The sequence below is a fragment of the Botrytis deweyae genome (assembly GCF_014898535.1).
Source record: "Botrytis deweyae strain B1 chromosome Unknown BDEW_011, whole genome shotgun sequence".
Lineage (NCBI taxonomy): Eukaryota > Fungi > Ascomycota > Leotiomycetes > Helotiales > Sclerotiniaceae > Botrytis > Botrytis deweyae.
In genome coordinates, this window is record NW_024066218.1 from 1,177,455 (window position 1) to 1,195,066 (window position 17,612).

The following is a 17,612-nucleotide window of genomic DNA, read 5'->3' on the forward strand; positions in this document are numbered from 1 at the left end:
CTTGAAAGTGGTTAATTGTAAGAGAAGCTTGCTTATGATTCGTTTAGTATCTAATAACCAGTTTGAACTCTATATTCACTTAGATCTTCAGGAGCCTTTTTCGCTGTTCTCTTTAGCGATTCCTTCCATGTTTCCTAAAGCCATTCATTAAGAAAAAAATGGTGTCTATTTACATATGATCCTGGTCGTGTAGAATGTTTTGAGTAATTGTCTCAACGCTTCTTTTCGTTGCGAGCAGCCAACATCAAAAGAATAGTCAACATTGTTTCCCACACCTCGTGAGATACCGCTCCAACCCCCTCCAAAGACGAGGCGTAAAAATATTTGTCAATCAACCAAAATTTCATGTAGAGCCCATGACATAGTACCCATGCCTCAGACCAACCTTTTACCAAAATCCCAGCCATAGAGAATCAGACTACACTTCTATATTGAGATTTATCTAATCGTTATGGTATACCTGATGGCATTGACATGTAAAGTCACCGCTGCACTGACAGCAAGCTCTGATCACCAGTTCGGTCCGAGCGATGGGAAAAGATTGAACGATTTAAACGAGATAATAGGGACTGCGATGTCTCATCACATTGATGCTGTGCGCTGATTGTCTATCCACTGACTTGCACGTGTAAAATTGATGAACATGAACTGAAGTATTCGGGTCAAAGTCTCCTAGCATGTTATGCATTGTCTTGATCTTCCTGTAATATCATATGTGGATGTTAACATTGTTCACTTCCGTAGAAATCCGCATTGTCCAATACAAAGCCTAGCTTTCGACCAAAAGATACCTTGGACGAAAAGATCGGTTATGTTTCCCTATTGTGTAAGCCGACCGCTATTGAAATCCAGCTTTGTTATTCAGGAATCCGAACCCTTCTGGATCGCAGGGTGTTAGCCTGGTGGGGATCAGGGTGTTCGGACGAACTAAATGGTGCTAGCCAATAGTCCTATCGCAGTTCCGATCTAGCTAACTTATCTATATCTCCGAGAATTCAAATTTTATTGGTAGCCTCGTAGCCACGAGTTAGAGACGAACGACAAGGTCATACGGAGTAGACATATCTCTAGGCACATCGAAAAAATGTATGCATAGGGTGTGATTAGTTCTGAACTAAAATTGGCAGTTTAGCCGATTACCGACAACGAATCATTTACGAGCTTGCTGGAGAGCAATTTTAAAAAAGCCTCGTGAAATACTCGTATATTTCACAAAATATTATATATTAGAACGAGACGCACTTGTAGCTTACAGTCGGTCAGCCAGTCTACTCGTAACTCGTTATTGGAAAGCAAACAATAGTTGCATTCATACAGCATTCGTGAATTCCAGTCCTTTTGGAGTTGACATACCAACAGTCGAGTTTTGACCCTCTCCCATTAACCGAAAGCAGATCCTCCGCAAAATTGAAATTTGTCACAACCGGGCACCCCATTCGAAAAATTTAGCGCGAAGAACTATCCACCAAGTAGCTCCAAAAATCGTATCTCGCAGATGCATCGTAGATACGATTCACGAGGTTCTCGCGTGGCTTGAAGAGAGACCTATTTTAGACCTCTTTCGCAGGCGTTAGACTCGCTCTTGCCGCGAAATTGTCGATACAGGGAACTATTAAGAAGCGTCATAATCCATGTCCACCTGCCTGAAATCTCTCTGTTTCCATCTTCATATATACCAGTGGCTTGCAGATTTTAGTATCTGAAAAGCCAATTGCTCAACGTCATCCTCAATTTCTGTTGATGATCAATGATTGCTTTTTCCTTCTCTCCTCATGAGCAACACTTCCTCGATATACCATGGTCTCAATCGCAATGATGGACCTCATCTCTCGTGATGATCATGTTCTCGGTGTTAATCGAGGAGCCCAGGTGACGGGCGTTGCCTGTGCCGCTCTAGCCTTACCGTGGATTGCCGGTATTCTTCGATTTTATGTCAGGATTGGGATTCAAAAATTCTTTGGACCTGAGGATTGGTTGACTGTTGCTTCCATAGTATGTATGTCACTATGATGTATGAGGATCAATGTTAACATTATGGATCTTAGACTATACATACTGCTTTGAGTGGACTTTTATTGCGGTCACTTGCATTTGGACTCGGTGCTCATATATACAATATCAATTCAGATTATCTCGATGAGCTTGCTAAGGTGTGTATATTCGAAGAACACAATTGGATATTCAGCTCACTCTTTCCAGTACATATTTGCGAGTGAACTTCTCTATGTCATCACCATGGCTATTACGAAAGTTTCCATCGGGGTCTATTTTTTACGACTCGCCAACAAACGATATCAATTTTGGATTATCTACAGTGTTATGGCTATTGCAGTTCTGGTCAGCATGGCGTACTTTATCTTCGTACTGTTGCAATGTCAACCAATATCTTATTTCTGGAATATGTTCGACAACGGCAGCGGATTTTGCTTGAGCACATCAACTCGAGCTAACGTTACCTATGCACATGCCGCCATGAGTGCTCTAACGGACTGGGCTTATGGTATCCTACCAATTACATTTGTCTGGAAGATGAAGATGAATCCGCGCACAAAGCTATCAGTTGTTCTCATTCTATCTCTTGGTTTCTTGTAAGTTTTGCCAACGTACGTTTCAAATACAATGATTTGCTAACATACCTATAGTGCAAGCACAGCAACAATAGTCCGCATATACTACATTAATAAACTCAACCAAACCACCGACTACACTTGGGAAGGAATCAATCTAGTTAAATGGTCCATCATTGAACCTGCCATCGCCTTAACTGCCGCATCCTTTGCTACGCTTCGACCTCTCTTCAGTGCCCGTCAAAAAAGAACCTTTAGTATCTACTCTGATAAGTCGGCCACCGCTGGCAAAACCTCCCAGGAAACCCTTGTCGATTCTGATGACGAATATTCGAAACGATTTGCTGCAATGCTGGGTCTAGACGACACTTACGGCGTTCGAACATACGTATATGCGGATAAGAAAATCGTGCGGAAGGATGATTTAGAAAGAGAACGACTGCAGGCGGCATGGAAAGCAGAAGAGTCGGATGACTCGATAGAAGTCAGTGTTCTGAGTGCAGGGTACCAAACAGGAGAGAGCAGCCGCTCGATCGGAGAAAGTAGTGAGACAGGAAGTAGAAGTGGGGAAAGGATTGATTGGGCGAGTGGATATAAGACGACCGTTATCACTCAGACGAGTGAATGATTTGTTTATTTTGCGAAGATACCTTTGTGTTTGCTTTACGTTTGCTGTGTTACTTAGCGGGAATTTGGGATATTGTTATTGGCTCTTCTATTCTATTCTATAATATACTTTGGAGAGAACGGGCTTGAAATATTATGTTTATTGAGCTCTAAAATATTGTATGTCTGTTCATAAGAGCGCAGTAATACATGTCTGATGACGTCTTTTAAAAAAGCCTTATGATTTGCGAAATAATTCAATGTCGATGCCGAAAATTCCAGACCCTAAAATCTGTTGCAATGTAAAACGAAGTGTTCTTTTGGAGGGGGACCTCGGATAACACTGCCGATTTCAGGTCAATATTGTCGAGTCCCACTCTGCACAATCAGGGAGACAAATAAGTGCGGTATTCATGTGTCGAGAATTTACGACAATTCTTTGAAAACTTCGATATGAAACACGTGGAAATCTGCCATCACCCTCTTCACCCTGTGTGAAATTTTGATGAAAGAAGTCCTCATGAACACACAATAAAACCATCTCAATGCTCACTATCAGAACCTCCGCCCTCAACCTCTTCCTGCACTTCTAAGTCCGATTCAGAGTATGAACCCGACGCTTCATCCTCCTCGTCATCAGATACTTGTTCCCGATCTCCTGTATCCACCCCAGATTTGCTTCGTTTTCTCTTCTCCTTATCGATACCTCGCCATCCTCTCTTCCCGGTGAGCGGCTTGAGAAACCTATCGGTATGTACCGCTCCATCCATCTCTTCATCACTGTCAATACGAGAAGCATTTCGCTTTATGGGAGGATGGTCTTTACTATCCGCGTTTTCCGTATCGGAAGCTGAATCTGACGATTCGTCTTCGTCTTCGTCTTCATCGAAAGACACTCCAGATTCTTCAGATTCATCAAAATCAGGAATCATTCCCGGGTAATATTCTGTTACTTTATCGTCCTTTCCTCCTACTGCAGGTCCCTCAACCATAGTCCTCATTATCATATTCTCCCCAAAAAGATCCGCACATCTTTGCGTAGCCCTAGCAATGACATTCGGCGAGAATCCAACTAATGCAGCAGATCCTAGTACCTCGCTCCAATCCCTGAGACCTAGCATCTGCCTGCGTGTCTTATCTGAAAGCTTTCTAGGTGATTTTTGAGGAGACACCGAGGCAGGTGTTCGTTCCCGTTTAGGTGTACTTGGCTCGATTGGTGGGGCAAAAATTGGCAGTGGTTTCTTCTGAATTCTGGCAATCCGAGTGAGATATTCATGCTGGGTTTCGCCCTCTAACCTCGCGTAAACCTTCTTCGGCCGTCCTCGGCGAGTTCTCTTCACTCTCCAAAGTTCGGGGTCGTCAAGACCATTCTCATTTGGTGTAAACACAGGGACGGCTGCAGGATCAATGGACTGAAGTTTGCGTGGCCGACCCACTGGCCTTTTAACAGGCGAATCTCTATCTGTAGCATCACCTGCTATGCTAGTTGCACGTGAACGAGACTCCACGTCCGTATTGAACTCAGTTTGAGCGGCATACTGTCGACAGGTTTTGCGCGCATGGTGCAAAGCCATCAAGACATCATCTAATTTCGAAAGGGTATGCCTGATTGATGGGCGCAACAATTCTTGGGAACGCTCGTCGTCAGCTGATATCTCGGGTCGGAGAATAGTTGTGGTGAGAGGTGGCTCCGATGATTTTCTAATACTATCTTCTCCAATCTCAGGATCTTCCGACTGCTCTTGTTGTGGTTCATCAATATTCATTTCCTCGGTAACACTATTTTCGACTTGTCTTTCATGGTCCTCGGCGATTTCCCTTTGCAGGAATCTCTCTCTTGAATACTTTAATGTGACCCCGATCAATTCATCTTCCAAATCCCTACTCAATTTTGTAGTCTCCTTTCTTCTCAGAGTAAACACTTCGTCATTATCATCCGGACCTATCTGCTCGCCTTCCCTTGGGACCTCCGTCGCTTCAATTGGCCATGCAGTCCATTTTTTAGGAGGTACAAATTCATTTGAGTTATCTTGATCCTCATCTTTACCATGAACAGTTCCATCAGCATTGAATTCTTTGGCTCGCTTTTTCAAAGCGAAAGCATTATATAAATGAAGGCTCAAATCTCTGTTCCGAAGTTCATCCAGCGAGGCCGCCAAACCACGTTCTTCTTCTGTGATTTGTTGCCATGTTGAAGCTGGTCCATTCCAGCGGTTTTCGCGGGGCGGAGAAGAATTCGTGAATGTTGAGTTTGTTGGCGACGACATTGTGAAAAGTCATGCAATCAACATTGTTACCCGAAGATCTTGTGAATGCTTTGGAAAATGGACAGAAAAATGTTAATTCGGCGTTAGGCAAAAAAATGTGCTTACCGCTTACCGTATTTGATTTCACAACACTTTCCATAACCGCAATCGACAGGTCAGAAATACATTAAATTTCCAACTCTCCCTCAAAGAACATTAATAATCATAAAGTTTCAGAGGTGTCAAAATGATTTGTTGGCTCCAAATTATCATATCGTCATTCCGATATTCAATACCGCTACTTTTGACTGATTTAGTACTACAATATGTGTACACATTTGCAACTGATGTGCACGTAAGAGAGGTACAAACTTTGAATCTCTCAATCTTGATTCAGTATAGTTTGTCCAGTCACATTCGTTGTAATCAAGAGCTACAGCAATTTATGTACTTTCAAAGTTAGTTTGTAGAATCTGTCACCGATCACGTCTAGCCATGGACACCAGCAGAACGGTTTTTACTCTTAGTTTTTTTTTTTTTGAAAAGATCGCCCACTAAGCTTTAGTAACACCATAGGTTCATTCTCAAGCACCGTACTGGGTATAGTGGAGTCTAGACCTATATCCTCAGTATATCATGCTACATCATAGACTTTTCATCTGCATCATAAAACTTCTACCACAATTTGTAGACCTCCACTGATCATTCGAAATATACTCGGCGCTGACAGATGTTAAGATTCTTACCGTGATCATGAATACCCCCAATCGGATTCCTCGACTTCCTCAGAAAAGAAACCCTCAACGCTCTACAAATTCAAATCCTCAATCTCTCTCGAATCAAAATCGACGTCTCATCGCAGCGAACTCCTCTCAGACCCGAACTCAACGAACCGAACTCTCAACAGTTCCCAAAGAATATCCGGCCCGATCAACCAAGGTATCGCCGCAGTTGCCTTCGAGCATTGTCATGTCACTGACCTCTCTTTAGTCTCCCGAATCCTCGTTTAAATGGACAAATCCGGATCCTTTCAATACTGAAAGTAAAAACCGTTCGGTACGTCGGACTCTTGCGTCTCCCGCGCGCTTCGACTCCGGAATTGACAGCATTGCTCCTGATTCACTGGTACCCTTCGACTGCGGCATTGATAGTGTTACTCCTGATTCACCGGCATCCTCCAAATCCGGCATTGACAGCGTTTCTCCTGCTTCACTGACACTCTCCAACTCCGACATAAATGCCAATGCCAATGCGCCAGAGGTGTCAATAAAGCAACGTATCTACAATGCCATACGCACCTTTGGGATTGAGATCAAATCACGAATGAAATTGGAAAGTAAATCGAAAAGGGAGGAGAGAAGAGCGCGAGAGAGACTAAGACGCAAGAGCATAGCAAATGGTGCCACAAGAGCAAAGGCCGAAGATGCGAGGATGAGGGCCCAGCTGGATGTGCACTATGAAGAGGAGCGGAGAAAAAATAGCAATGCGCGAAGGAAAGCAAAGGAAAATGAGATAGAAATAAAGGCAAAAGAAAAACGTCGGAAGGCCCAGGAAAAGAAGCGAAATGACCAGGAGAAGAAAGAGCGCAGGGAGGAGAAAGGGTGGGAAAAGATGTGACTGGGATTCAAAACGGAAAATTGGGAATGTCGCCCGTAGCCTAATGTAAGGATAAAGATTGCATTGGATTGATTATATGGAGAGATGCTTTTGCACATACATCGTCATTTAAGGCATAGAATAGAGCCCGTGTATCATAGGTTCTGGTACGAGATCTTCGGCAGGCTTTGAATTTCTTAGCCTTCATCGTCATGGATATATTTTGGAAGTTTGTAATGGCGTAGTAGAACCGAAGCCTCGTTGTACATAACTTCATAGGATTCACGACACGTCGCATTGTACCAAAGAAATATCGATGATGAATGCGATCTGATCTGATTGCTTTATATCATACTTATATTTGCCTGACCTCTTTACCCTCCATTTCCGGTCGTTCAACTTCCCATTCATCCCTGAGGACTGCATAGAGTAAATCTGCAACCACCAGGACACTCCAGCCAAGGCTCCATACGAGTGTAATTGCGTAGAAAAAATTGGCATTTCCACTTCCGGCATAAATCCAAAGATAGTAAAAGGCAGGTCCCAATAATGTTGCATATAGAACCGTAGAAGAGGCTAGGAAAGAATATCGCATTAATGGGAAAAGGTGACTATAGACTGGCAGCATCCCTAAGAACAGAGAGGTATCTGATATTGATGGATATGGTTTAAAAATCGCAAAGATTCCGAGGAGTATTGTGAGCACAAAAAGAGGCTGACGTCGTACGCGAATGGTAAGGCCCCCGACATATGATGAGAGGTGGAGCCAGAATACACCGAGGAAGAATGACCTAAAAGAGTCAAACATTTCAATGAAGAAATACCACCACAGTCCAACATTGGGCGTGAGGTCTGGAAGAAGAAGTTGGACACCATAAGTTGATGATAGAAATTCCCAAGACCCCGTGATTATGTACGACATGTGTAAAAGGGAATATAAGTAACCACAGACAGCCATGGCATTGATGCCAATGAACAATGGTAAAGACTTCTGACGCTTACTAGGACGTTGACGATCATAGCATAGCAGGGCCAGAGGAGGGAAAAGAAGTATGGGATACATAGACAGGTACGCTGCGAATGCTATGGCGAACATCGAGGTATAAAATGCGCCAATTAGTGCTTTTGAAATGGCATATAATATAGCATAAGTTGTGAATATGCTTGTTGGACGGCCAATGCATGTTGCAATGGTGAATGGGTTGAAAAGAAAGGCAGCAGCAATGGCGAAGCTGGTCCACCGTTTATCCTTTCTAGGAGATGTGAAGAGCCTCGAATTTCCTGCCTCCCCAGACTCTGCTATATTGATTAAAGCATTTGCGCTGGCAAGGTCGACCAATGTGTATAGTAGGTATGTGAATGCGGGATACATCGAAGAGCTTGGGAGGAGAGAGAAGAGAGGGAGGAATAACGGTGCCTGATGATAGACACCACCATCGTATGGGGAGACATTGTGATTGTAAAGAAAGAGACCCTCTTGTACTGCATGAAGTTAGTCGCCGATTCAATGCTTGTCTCTGCGTATGGGAACATATACATCTCTTGAAGCTTGTAACTGGTGTAGAGATCTCGACTCTCGCTGTCAACAAATCTGGGAGGCCCGGGAAAGATGCAAATAGTAACAGTCGAACAGCTGCTGCTGCACCGAAAAGAGCTGCCTTCCTCCTATCGATACTCATGATGGTCATGAGCTAATGTCAAGTTGTTGAGCAAAAGAATGAAGCTCAATCATCAAATCAACTCCCTTTCTCATCTTATTAACCCATTCCCTCACTCACTCAATGCAGTAACCATCTTATGTACTTCAATTCATTCTCAACCAATAGATTTGTTTTGATGTTCTGTTGTTCTAGGGTCAGGTGGTCCGTGTAAGGCGGTGAGATGGTCTATCCAATAAGCAAAGAGTTCCTCTGTTAATCAGCGGATTGAGAAGCTTTGGAGAAATAAAAAAAAAGTTCTCTGGGAACTTTTTTATCAGCACGACTGAGAAACCCCCCCCACGATACTATCTCCATTCTCATCTCGATCTCAATCGCAACAGCAACAATGGGAAGAATTAAGAAGAAGGGAACTTCTGGTCAAGCCAAGAACTTCATTACCAGAACTCAGGCAGTCAGAAAATTACAAATTTCGTAAGTACATATTCATATACATTGTAGTATTGAAAAAGTCCCTCCCCCAATTCCTTCAGTCGCATTGTTGCTTCTGCTTCACTTCTACTTATATGTTGAACAATAGTACTAATTCTTTGATTTGAATAGTCTACCTGACTTTCGTAAGTTGTGTATCTGGAAAGGAATCTATCCTCGAGAACCAAGAAATAAGAAGAAGGCATCGAAATCCTCGACACATTCTACCACCTTTTACTACACAAAAGATATCCAATGGCTATTGCACGAGAAGATTGTCGATGCTTTCCGTGAGCAGAAAGCCTTAGAGAAGAAAATCTCGAAAGCTTTAGGACGAGGAGATGCAAGCGACGCTGCGAGACTTGAACGCAATGCGTCAAGACCGGAGAAGACTGGAAAGACTAAATACAATTTGGATCACATCATCCGAGAAAGATATCCTACATTCATCGATGCGCTACGAGATCTCGACGATTGTTTGTCAATGCTTTTCTTATTTGCAAATTTGCCCTCGACCTCGACTGTTCCTGCAAAGATGATTGCGAGATGCGAGAAGTTATGCTTGGAATTCGAACATTATTTAATCGTCTCAAATAGCTTGCGCAAGTCATTCTTGTCTATCAAGGGAATTTACTACCAGGCAACTATACAAGGACAGGATATTCTGTGGTTAGTGCCTTATAGATTCAACCAGAGAGTCACTGGTGATGTGGACTTCCGAATCATGGGCACCTTCGTCGAGTTCTACCAGACTTTGCTAGGATTCGTCAATTTCCGCCTCTACACTTCTGTTGGATTGGTGTACCCACCAAAATTCGATGCGGCTAGAGATGATCAAGATGCAGGTCTAGGAGCATTCTCATTGGAAGGAAATGGTATTGGTGCTATTGAGCAACCAAAGCAGATCACCAATGGCGATGCAAAGCCCGATCCTAAACTCCAAGCAGAGATTGACAAACTGATGCTTCAACTCAATGCACCAGAGAAGGAGGCCGAGGAGACAACCAAAACTTCACCCGATGGCGAAGATGAAGAGCAAGCAACTGAGACTATTGATAAATTCGAGCCAGCTGCACCAGGTGGTGATATTCTTATGCAACCTTCTTATTCTGCCACAGATCCATCGACTTTGTTCTCAAAGTTTACTTTCTTTTTATCAAGAGAAACTCCACGCCAGCCTCTCGAGTTCATTCTTCGGGCATTTGGCTGCAAGCGTATTGGTTGGGACGCAGTCCTTGGAGAGGGTGCTTTCACTCATAATGAATCAGACCCATCGATTACTCACCAAGTGGTTGATCGCCCACCCGTACAAGTCCAACCTGAGGAAGATGAGGAAGTCAAGGAAGACAACCAAACAGCACAGCGCTTGAGGCCCGGAGCTCGAGTCCCTGGTCGCATTTATATTCAACCACAATGGATTTGGGATTGTATCAACGATGAGGAGCTCAAACGACCGGATCTATATGCACCCGGTGCACAATTGCCTCCACATTTGAGTCCCTTTGTCAAGAAAGTACGTGGTCAGTATGATCCATCTGCCCCACTTGAAGACCAAGAAAGGGAAGACGAGGAACTCGAAATGGATAGCGGTAGCGAAGATGAGGCAGATGTCTCCGATGAGGAGGCAGCTGTTAAGAAACAGGATCTGGTTACAGCTATGGATGTCGATGAGACTGCTGAGGGTATGGATGTTGCTGGATCTGATGATGAATCAGACGAGGCTCCTGATAAGGTCGATGAGTCTTTTGGTGGATTCTCTGAAGCCGAAGACAGCGAAGATGAAGAAGAGACCACTGCTCTTCGACGTCAACGAGAACTTGAGGCTGAGTTATCTGGTGTGGCCTTACAAGAAAAGGAAGTTGACCCAAGAGTTAAAGCTAAGACGGATGCCAAGAAGAAGGCCGCCAAGAAGGCGAAAGAAGAAGACGAGGAGTTGGAGAGATCTAAGATGATGATGAGCAGAAAGAAGAGGAAGATTCTAGAGAAGATGGTTTACAGTAATAAAAAGAAAGACGCAGAGGCAGAGGCATTGAGAGCCAAGAGGAGAAAGATTGAGAAGTCTGGAAAAGCAGCTCCAAGAGAGTAAGAGAATAATGGTGGTCACTGTAGCTGAGAAAAGTATGGCGTTCGTGGCTTGGACAAGGAGTTTCAACCTGCATTTGGGGGTTTATTACTGTGGTTATACCTGTGAATATTAGACTAGCCAATCTTTCTTTTATTATCATGAATGTTAAACACAAATCTGTGTGGCTTCTTGTGATTTTTTGTGACTTGCTTTGTGACTTTGTGAAACTTATTTATTTTATATGCTTTTTGATGACCGATCATGTGATAGATACCCAAGGCCTGAAAGGACTTAAATACAGGGTCTCTTTATGACTTTTTTTGGCAAGGTCGGGTTTCAGAAACAGTAAAAGCAAATTCGCGTCAGAACTACCGAATGTACACACTATGGCTGTGGATCATCATCTCTCCCGGCATGTGAAAGCTTAATCTGCTGATTGTAAAACAGAAAGTACAACTTTCAAATAACACAGCTATCGGGCGACCTCCTCTACTTTCTGTTTTCCAACATGCGAGAGCAATTATTCTCATAACTTGGATGCTACTGCATATTCGGATAGCTAGGCCGGGAGAAAAACATGACATCTCATCCTCCTCTCGACGCCACGACAAGAAATAGTTCTAGCACTTCACCGATCGAACGCCGAACGACTTCAAGCACGTATTCGAGTTCAACCCAACGATATAGTAATGACAGCAGCGAGACGGGCGAATCTAGCACGGCGGTCAGTAATCGAAATAGCTTTGCGACAAGTACCTTGAACGAAGAAGGTAGTGAACAACAGGGTGGATTGGATGGAGGCATAGAGGACAGAAGTAAAAAGGATGGGAGAAGCAACCATAGGGCCCACAACAAGAGTCGAAGTAGTGGAGGATTTTTATTATCAAATTCTCTATTCCATCGCAATGCAGATACCTCATCTACGGCCACGGCAGAACAACAACCTCGCAATCGGGGGTTGCTTCACGATGTGAAAGGTAAATCAGCGGACAAAAAACAGAGCAAGAGACAATCACGTAATGGTACTATAGTAGGAAGCCCCCTAGCCTCCAATGTGGCGAGCGCTCCCACGGCCCAGGACATAGAAGAGGAAGATGTAGTTGATGAAAATACGACGCCGCACAGTGATCAAGGGCGAGGTACAAATGCGTCCGAAAAGCCTGTTACAAGCGGGCTTGATGTTGATTCTGCCCAGATCGTCAATCTGGCCCTGAATCTTAGTGAAAGTAGAAGAATCGCATCGAGACGTAATGCTTCTACACCATTGCCCTCGAATGCTGTAGGATTTAGAGATGAGATGGCAGGAGGTAGTCTACGTCACCATTTACAGCAACAAAGGAGAGTGTCCAGAAACATCTCACCGAAGCCTGACAGAATTGATAGGGCACTCACGAATTCTCCACGCCTTTCATCGGGGATAAAAATTGGCCCTCTGCCAATAACTTTAGATGCATCCGAAACTGCCTACCAATACCAATTCTCTTCATCTACATTGGCGAGAGCAGAAAAGGCTAAAAAGGCAATTGAGCTCATGGCCCAATACCGTCGATTATTACAATATGTCCCTCCATTGAAGGCCGGATCTGTGGAGAAGAATCAGCACAGCAGTCCAGGCTCGACGTCTGAACAACCTCATCGCATATTCGGCAGGCAATATAATCCTTTGCAGTACATCAGGAATAGAAAAGTGCGTGCTCGAGCTCGGATTTCCATTGATGGAGAAGCACAAGAATTCGGAAACGTTCACAAAGTTTCATGGTGGGTTGATGAAGTTTCGAAAGCTGCTCTAAATGACAATTTTGTCAACGGAAATCATGTAGCACTACCGCCATTCTCAAAAGCTATAGAAGAAGGCCATTCGCCCCATACATCACCTCAGTCTGCGGGGAGTAAAAATCAAAGCGCCCTTAAATTGGCAAGACCCAGAATTGACTGGGCTACTAGTCCTGCAGATATGCTTGCAGACATCTTCTGGATGGAACAGGGTGACAACAAGACGCTGATTGAAGATCGAAATGGGAGACCAATATTTTCTCGAAATCCTGAGCCTAGGCAATCTATCCCACGCAAACCTGACGACTTTGACATGCTTAAATCGCCGGATCGCTCCCATCACAAGAAATCGAACTCGGCTGTCGACCTTCGTATCGATACTAAGCTTCCAGAGTTCAGATCTTCTAAGGTTGATTCAGATAAGCATCTGGAAAGTAAAGCCTCCAAAGTTCGGCACAAACTACATGACGCAACCCATGCGCAACATGGCAGCCACAGTGTAAGCCGTGAGCGTTCCCGCTTTTTACGATCTAGGAGTAGATCTAGTTCCGATTCCTCCGACAGTGAACATATAAAAAGGTTTTCAAAACGGAGACGTAGTGGGACGAACGAAAGTCAAGATGATCACGGTAAAGACATTCTTGAAAAACAGATGTTGGAAATGCTTGCGAAGGAATCTGGCGATTCCAATTGGATGACACCCAACAAGCTGGATAAACAGGCCTCCGTTCCAGCTGTAGAGACGCCAACTCTCCCTATACTCAACAGTGGGGAGAAATCGGATTCCAGTATAAGTTTGCATCAAAGAAGGACGGACCTGAAGGGTATCAATAAAGATTCTCCTATCAAGAAAAGACACCCTTTCATATCTACCCCATCAGGACGACCAAGCCTCGAAGTCCCGGGCGTTAGTCCTCGAAACTCCTTGGACGGCCTTGATACTACTGCTCCCAACTCCCCACAAATACGGGCCTCGAAGTTGTCTAATTTTGTTCCTAGTATTGGACTAGACCTCTCATCACCTCGTAGTCGCCGGTCATCGCCAAACAGAAAACGGGCCTTATCACGAGTGCGGTCTAAGATTAATCCGTTCCGTGAGCACAGCAGAGACCGCAGTGGTGAATACGAACCAGATAGATCTCGTGTATCGATAGACTCTATTGGTTCCATAGATTCAAGAATTGATCCTAGAGAATACATTCCTGAAGCTCTCAATGGCCGTAATCGGTCCTTGAGCCCCACGAAGAAACTCACGTCGAGAGACACAGATGAAAGTGCAAAGTCTTTGAAGAAACAGACAAGCCTGCGGAGGGGCAAAGGTGACGAACCATCTGGCATCCGAGGATTGTTCAAGGGCTCTCGTGGACCTGTTGCTAGAGTTAGCGAGTTTTTATGGAAAAAGGATTCGAACAATTCTACTGCTTCAACCGATGAATCCGACATAGAAGATTTCCGCACGCCGGTGCGCGAAAACGAAAAGACACTTCTTTTGGATAGGTATGACTCAAGACTAGTAGATGTGGAAGTGCCACATGATAAATCGATTCCAACTTATCTCAATGACATGCCTTCATTTAAGTCGCCTCTGGAAAATCGCGGAAGGTCTACGAAAAGTCGTAAAGCAGAAGCAGTCATTGAAGCAGAACCTTCGGATGTTGAAAATCCATCTAGTTCAAAACTCGAACCTCCTCCAAGAATCGAAATAGACGGCGTTTCACCAGCATCATCTCCGGAAGGAGGAAACCGACACGATTCTGATGTCTCTGATAATTCAACTCGCAAGGAAGGTTACGCTCGAGGTGTTCGTAACGCGGACGCTCGGTTGAATGCCATACTCGGATATCCTGGCAGGGTCGATACAATGCCAGTAACTGGCTTGTCACACATCTCAGCGAATGATAATAGACGCCCCTCACTTGATATAAATCGTCGTTGGAGCCACTCTGATAGCGGAGTATCAATTCATCGTGGTCCCTTGACAAAACGAGACATTGCATACGTTAAAACACGTCTTTACTCATCTGGCGTCAAGTCAATGTACCTCACACGTCAAGCCGCGGAACCAGTAGACTTTCGAACTGCGCAGGGGAATTGCTACAAAGGTATAATTTCTCTCACCAATAAGTCTCTTTCTCCGGTCCAAAGATCACAACAGCATATATTAGCAGCAAACATCATTAGGGATGACATCCAACTTTCAGCACAATTATGGCAAAAATCTCAAGAAAACTTCTCCATGAATACTATTCAAACGCTTCTGGACGAAATGGGAGCTCTACATAGCCGTCTAGTTGATAATTTAACTCCACTGGCAAGAAAGGCAGCGGATGAAGCGGATGAGGTCTCCAAAGATCTGGTCACAAGTCAGATATTGGAAGTCAATAAGTTGACGGCTAGCATGGATAAGATGATCCGAAGAAGGAGGAGAAGATTTAGATGGGTGAGAAGAGGAGGGTGGGTTCTGGTGGAATGGGCGTTGGTGGGAGTAATGTGGTATGTTTGGTTTATGGTTGTGTTGTGCAGAGTTGTTATGGGGATTGGAAGAGGTGCGGTGGGGGCTGTGAGGTGGCTATTTTGGCTGTAAACGGTGTTACAGTCGTATCTATTGCATAGAAGAAGAACTTGTGAGTTGAAGAATTTCACATTAACAACGGAGCAGTAAGGGAATAATTTTGAATGATATGCTGGGTTTCGCAAGTGGAGCAATGGGTTTGGAAACAAAAGAGCTATGGATGAATAGGATAGATGGACTCGGAAAAAGTCTCGTTTGTCGGTAGAATTGGAAAGAACACTTTTAATACATTAATGATACCCGATAATTTAGTCTAATACAATACATTTCAATATGAGAGGCTCAGTAGTCCACTTGAAACATTCGTGCAACCTGAGATACTCTCCAGTGTGAGATGGAGATGCTTGCTTGGTGAATTGGTTGAGCATTCGAGTGGTTGCCGCTAATTAACTTTTTGATGTTTTTCTTTGTCTCTTACACTTTGCTTCCTTTATTCTTTTACTTCCACAATTCTATTTTGGTCCAACATCTATGGTGATTCTTTGTCTCGGATCTCGTTGTTGGCTGACAACACTGAAACAACTTACGACTGTCACGTATTTAAGCTCTTCATTCCCCCCATTTGTCTTCCTCTACATCTTTCACCATCTCCCGATACACATATCACAGCAACGAGCTCGCGGACCATTCCCAACATCTCATCAATTTCACATCTATATACAGATACTAGCAAGCAAAAGTGAGGCATCATGTCACATAATGCCCAAGCTCCGGTATACAACACCGACAACGGCAAAAAGCCACCTCCATCGATCGAAGACGAGAGAATTAGTCCCCAAACTTTCTACAAGCTAGCTGCTCTTGATTTAGAATCTGCTTTAGAATCTGCGTCTGAATCTGAGTCTGAGGTTGAGGAGTATGAAGCTTATCAGGAACCATGTTATGATTACAGACATGAAGAGGGATCTCGTGCGAGATCTCCATCTCCTGAGCCTGTGCAATGGAACTCCAATTATTATAGGGATGATCATAGACCACGAGCTACTTCTGACAGAGAAAAATATAGAGAAGAATTTAGAGAAGAAGTTCGGATCCGGATGAGGAACAAGGCAGAAGAACATCGTGCCCGAAATCGAGCCGAGCGAGCTGCTCGAGCTACCCAGGATGATGAACCTCAACCATCTCACTATAGCCGCAGAACTCCTTCCCCTGAGAGAGAAGAATATCGCAGGCCTCATGTTCCTTATCCAGATTCGACAGAAGAACATCGTGCCCGAAAGCGAGCCGAGCGAGCTGCTCGAGCTACCCAGGACGATGAACCTCAACCATCTCACTATAGCCGCAGAGCTCCTTCTCCTGAGAGAAAAGAGTATCGCGGAGATGAAGAAGAATATCGCAGACCTCATGTTCCTGATCCACCCCAATATCAATACTACAGCCCCAGAGCCCGATCACCATCTCCTCCTCCTACACGACCAAGATATCAACCCGAATCTTCACATAAATCTTCATCATCTTCATATTCATCTTCAAGTCGCACACGTGCCGAGAAATTAAGGAAGATGGAAGAAGAACGAGAAGAAAGAGAAAGAATTAAAGAGGATCTTCGAGCAAAACAAGAACTCAAAAAGGAAAGGCTTAGAAGATATCACGAAGAGAATTTGAGAGCTGAAGAATTAGATCACCTCAAATTGCGAAGAGAAGAGGAAGAAGAAGAAGAAGATCGTCTTAAAGATCGTCTTAGACAGAGACAAAATGATCCGAGCGAAAGATATCAATCTCGTTCCAGGCACGAATCTCGCGAAAGCTCCAGATATGAAGAACCCAGAATCTACGAATCTCGCCCGAGACCTAACTATAGAGATCCAGAGTACGGCTACGATTATGCGAGAAAGGAAGTTAGAGTTCCGGAGCCGAGAAAGGGAGAGAAACTGAGAGTGGATGTCCCTGAGGGGTGGAGAATCGTTATTGTGGCTGAGGATTAGAGTTAGGAAGTGGTAAGTAAGAGGAGTGTTTCTACTGTTTTTTCTCTTTGGTGCTGGTATAGACTTTTTCGTCTTTCCTAGAGTCACTCCTTATATCGATTTCCTTGAGTCAATATCTTATAGTCACTCCTTC

At 44.1% G+C, this 17,612-nt stretch overlaps 7 protein-coding genes across 7 annotated transcripts; 5 read left to right on the top strand and 2 right to left on the bottom strand.

The window, feature by feature from the left end:
• Positions 1-1,812: 1,812 nt before the first annotated feature.
• EAE98_005818 (uncharacterized protein) lies at positions 1,813-3,195 on the top strand (the record flags this gene model as incomplete). Its single annotated transcript, XM_038953440.1, has 4 exons — positions 1,813-1,992; positions 2,046-2,150; positions 2,200-2,588; positions 2,643-3,195. The coding sequence occupies 4 exons, from the start codon at positions 1,813-1,815 to the stop codon at positions 3,193-3,195; spliced, it is 1,227 nt and encodes a 408-aa protein (XP_038810541.1).
• A 520-nt stretch (positions 3,196-3,715) lies between these two features.
• On the bottom strand, positions 3,716-5,440 carry EAE98_005819 (uncharacterized protein; the record flags this gene model as incomplete). Its single annotated transcript, XM_038953441.1, has 1 exon — positions 3,716-5,440. One exon carries the CDS (start codon positions 5,438-5,440, stop codon positions 3,716-3,718), a length of 1,725 nt encoding a protein of 574 aa, XP_038810542.1.
• Positions 5,441-6,172: 732 nt separating this feature from the next.
• EAE98_005820 (uncharacterized protein) lies at positions 6,173-7,036 on the top strand (the record flags this gene model as incomplete). The annotated part of the gene is made up of 2 exons (XM_038953442.1): positions 6,173-6,358; positions 6,410-7,036. 2 exons carry the CDS (start codon positions 6,173-6,175, stop codon positions 7,034-7,036), a joined length of 813 nt encoding a protein of 270 aa, XP_038810543.1.
• A 158-nt stretch (positions 7,037-7,194) lies between these two features.
• On the bottom strand, positions 7,195-8,793 carry EAE98_005821 (uncharacterized protein). The gene is made up of 2 exons (XM_038953443.1): positions 8,553-8,793; positions 7,195-8,497 (listed from the first exon to the last, which is right to left on the bottom strand). Exons 1-2 carry the CDS (start codon positions 8,701-8,703, stop codon positions 7,371-7,373), a joined length of 1,278 nt encoding a protein of 425 aa, XP_038810544.1. The 5' UTR covers positions 8,704-8,793; the 3' UTR covers positions 7,195-7,370.
• A 268-nt stretch (positions 8,794-9,061) lies between these two features.
• On the top strand, positions 9,062-11,387 carry EAE98_005822 (uncharacterized protein; the record flags this gene model as incomplete). The annotated part of the gene is made up of 2 exons (XM_038953444.1): positions 9,062-9,147; positions 9,277-11,387. The coding sequence occupies 2 exons, from the start codon at positions 9,062-9,064 to the stop codon at positions 11,228-11,230; spliced, it is 2,040 nt and encodes a 679-aa protein (XP_038810545.1). The 3' UTR covers positions 11,231-11,387.
• A 399-nt stretch (positions 11,388-11,786) lies between these two features.
• Positions 11,787-15,566, top strand: EAE98_005823 (uncharacterized protein; the record flags this gene model as incomplete). The annotated part of the gene is made up of 1 exon (XM_038953445.1): positions 11,787-15,566. The coding sequence occupies one exon, from the start codon at positions 11,787-11,789 to the stop codon at positions 15,564-15,566; it is 3,780 nt and encodes a 1,259-aa protein (XP_038810546.1).
• Positions 15,567-16,243: 677 nt separating this feature from the next.
• EAE98_005824 (uncharacterized protein) lies at positions 16,244-17,479 on the top strand (the record flags this gene model as incomplete). The annotated part of the gene is made up of 1 exon (XM_038953446.1): positions 16,244-17,479. One exon carries the CDS (start codon positions 16,244-16,246, stop codon positions 17,477-17,479), a length of 1,236 nt encoding a protein of 411 aa, XP_038810547.1.
• Positions 17,480-17,612: the final 133 nt, after the last annotated feature.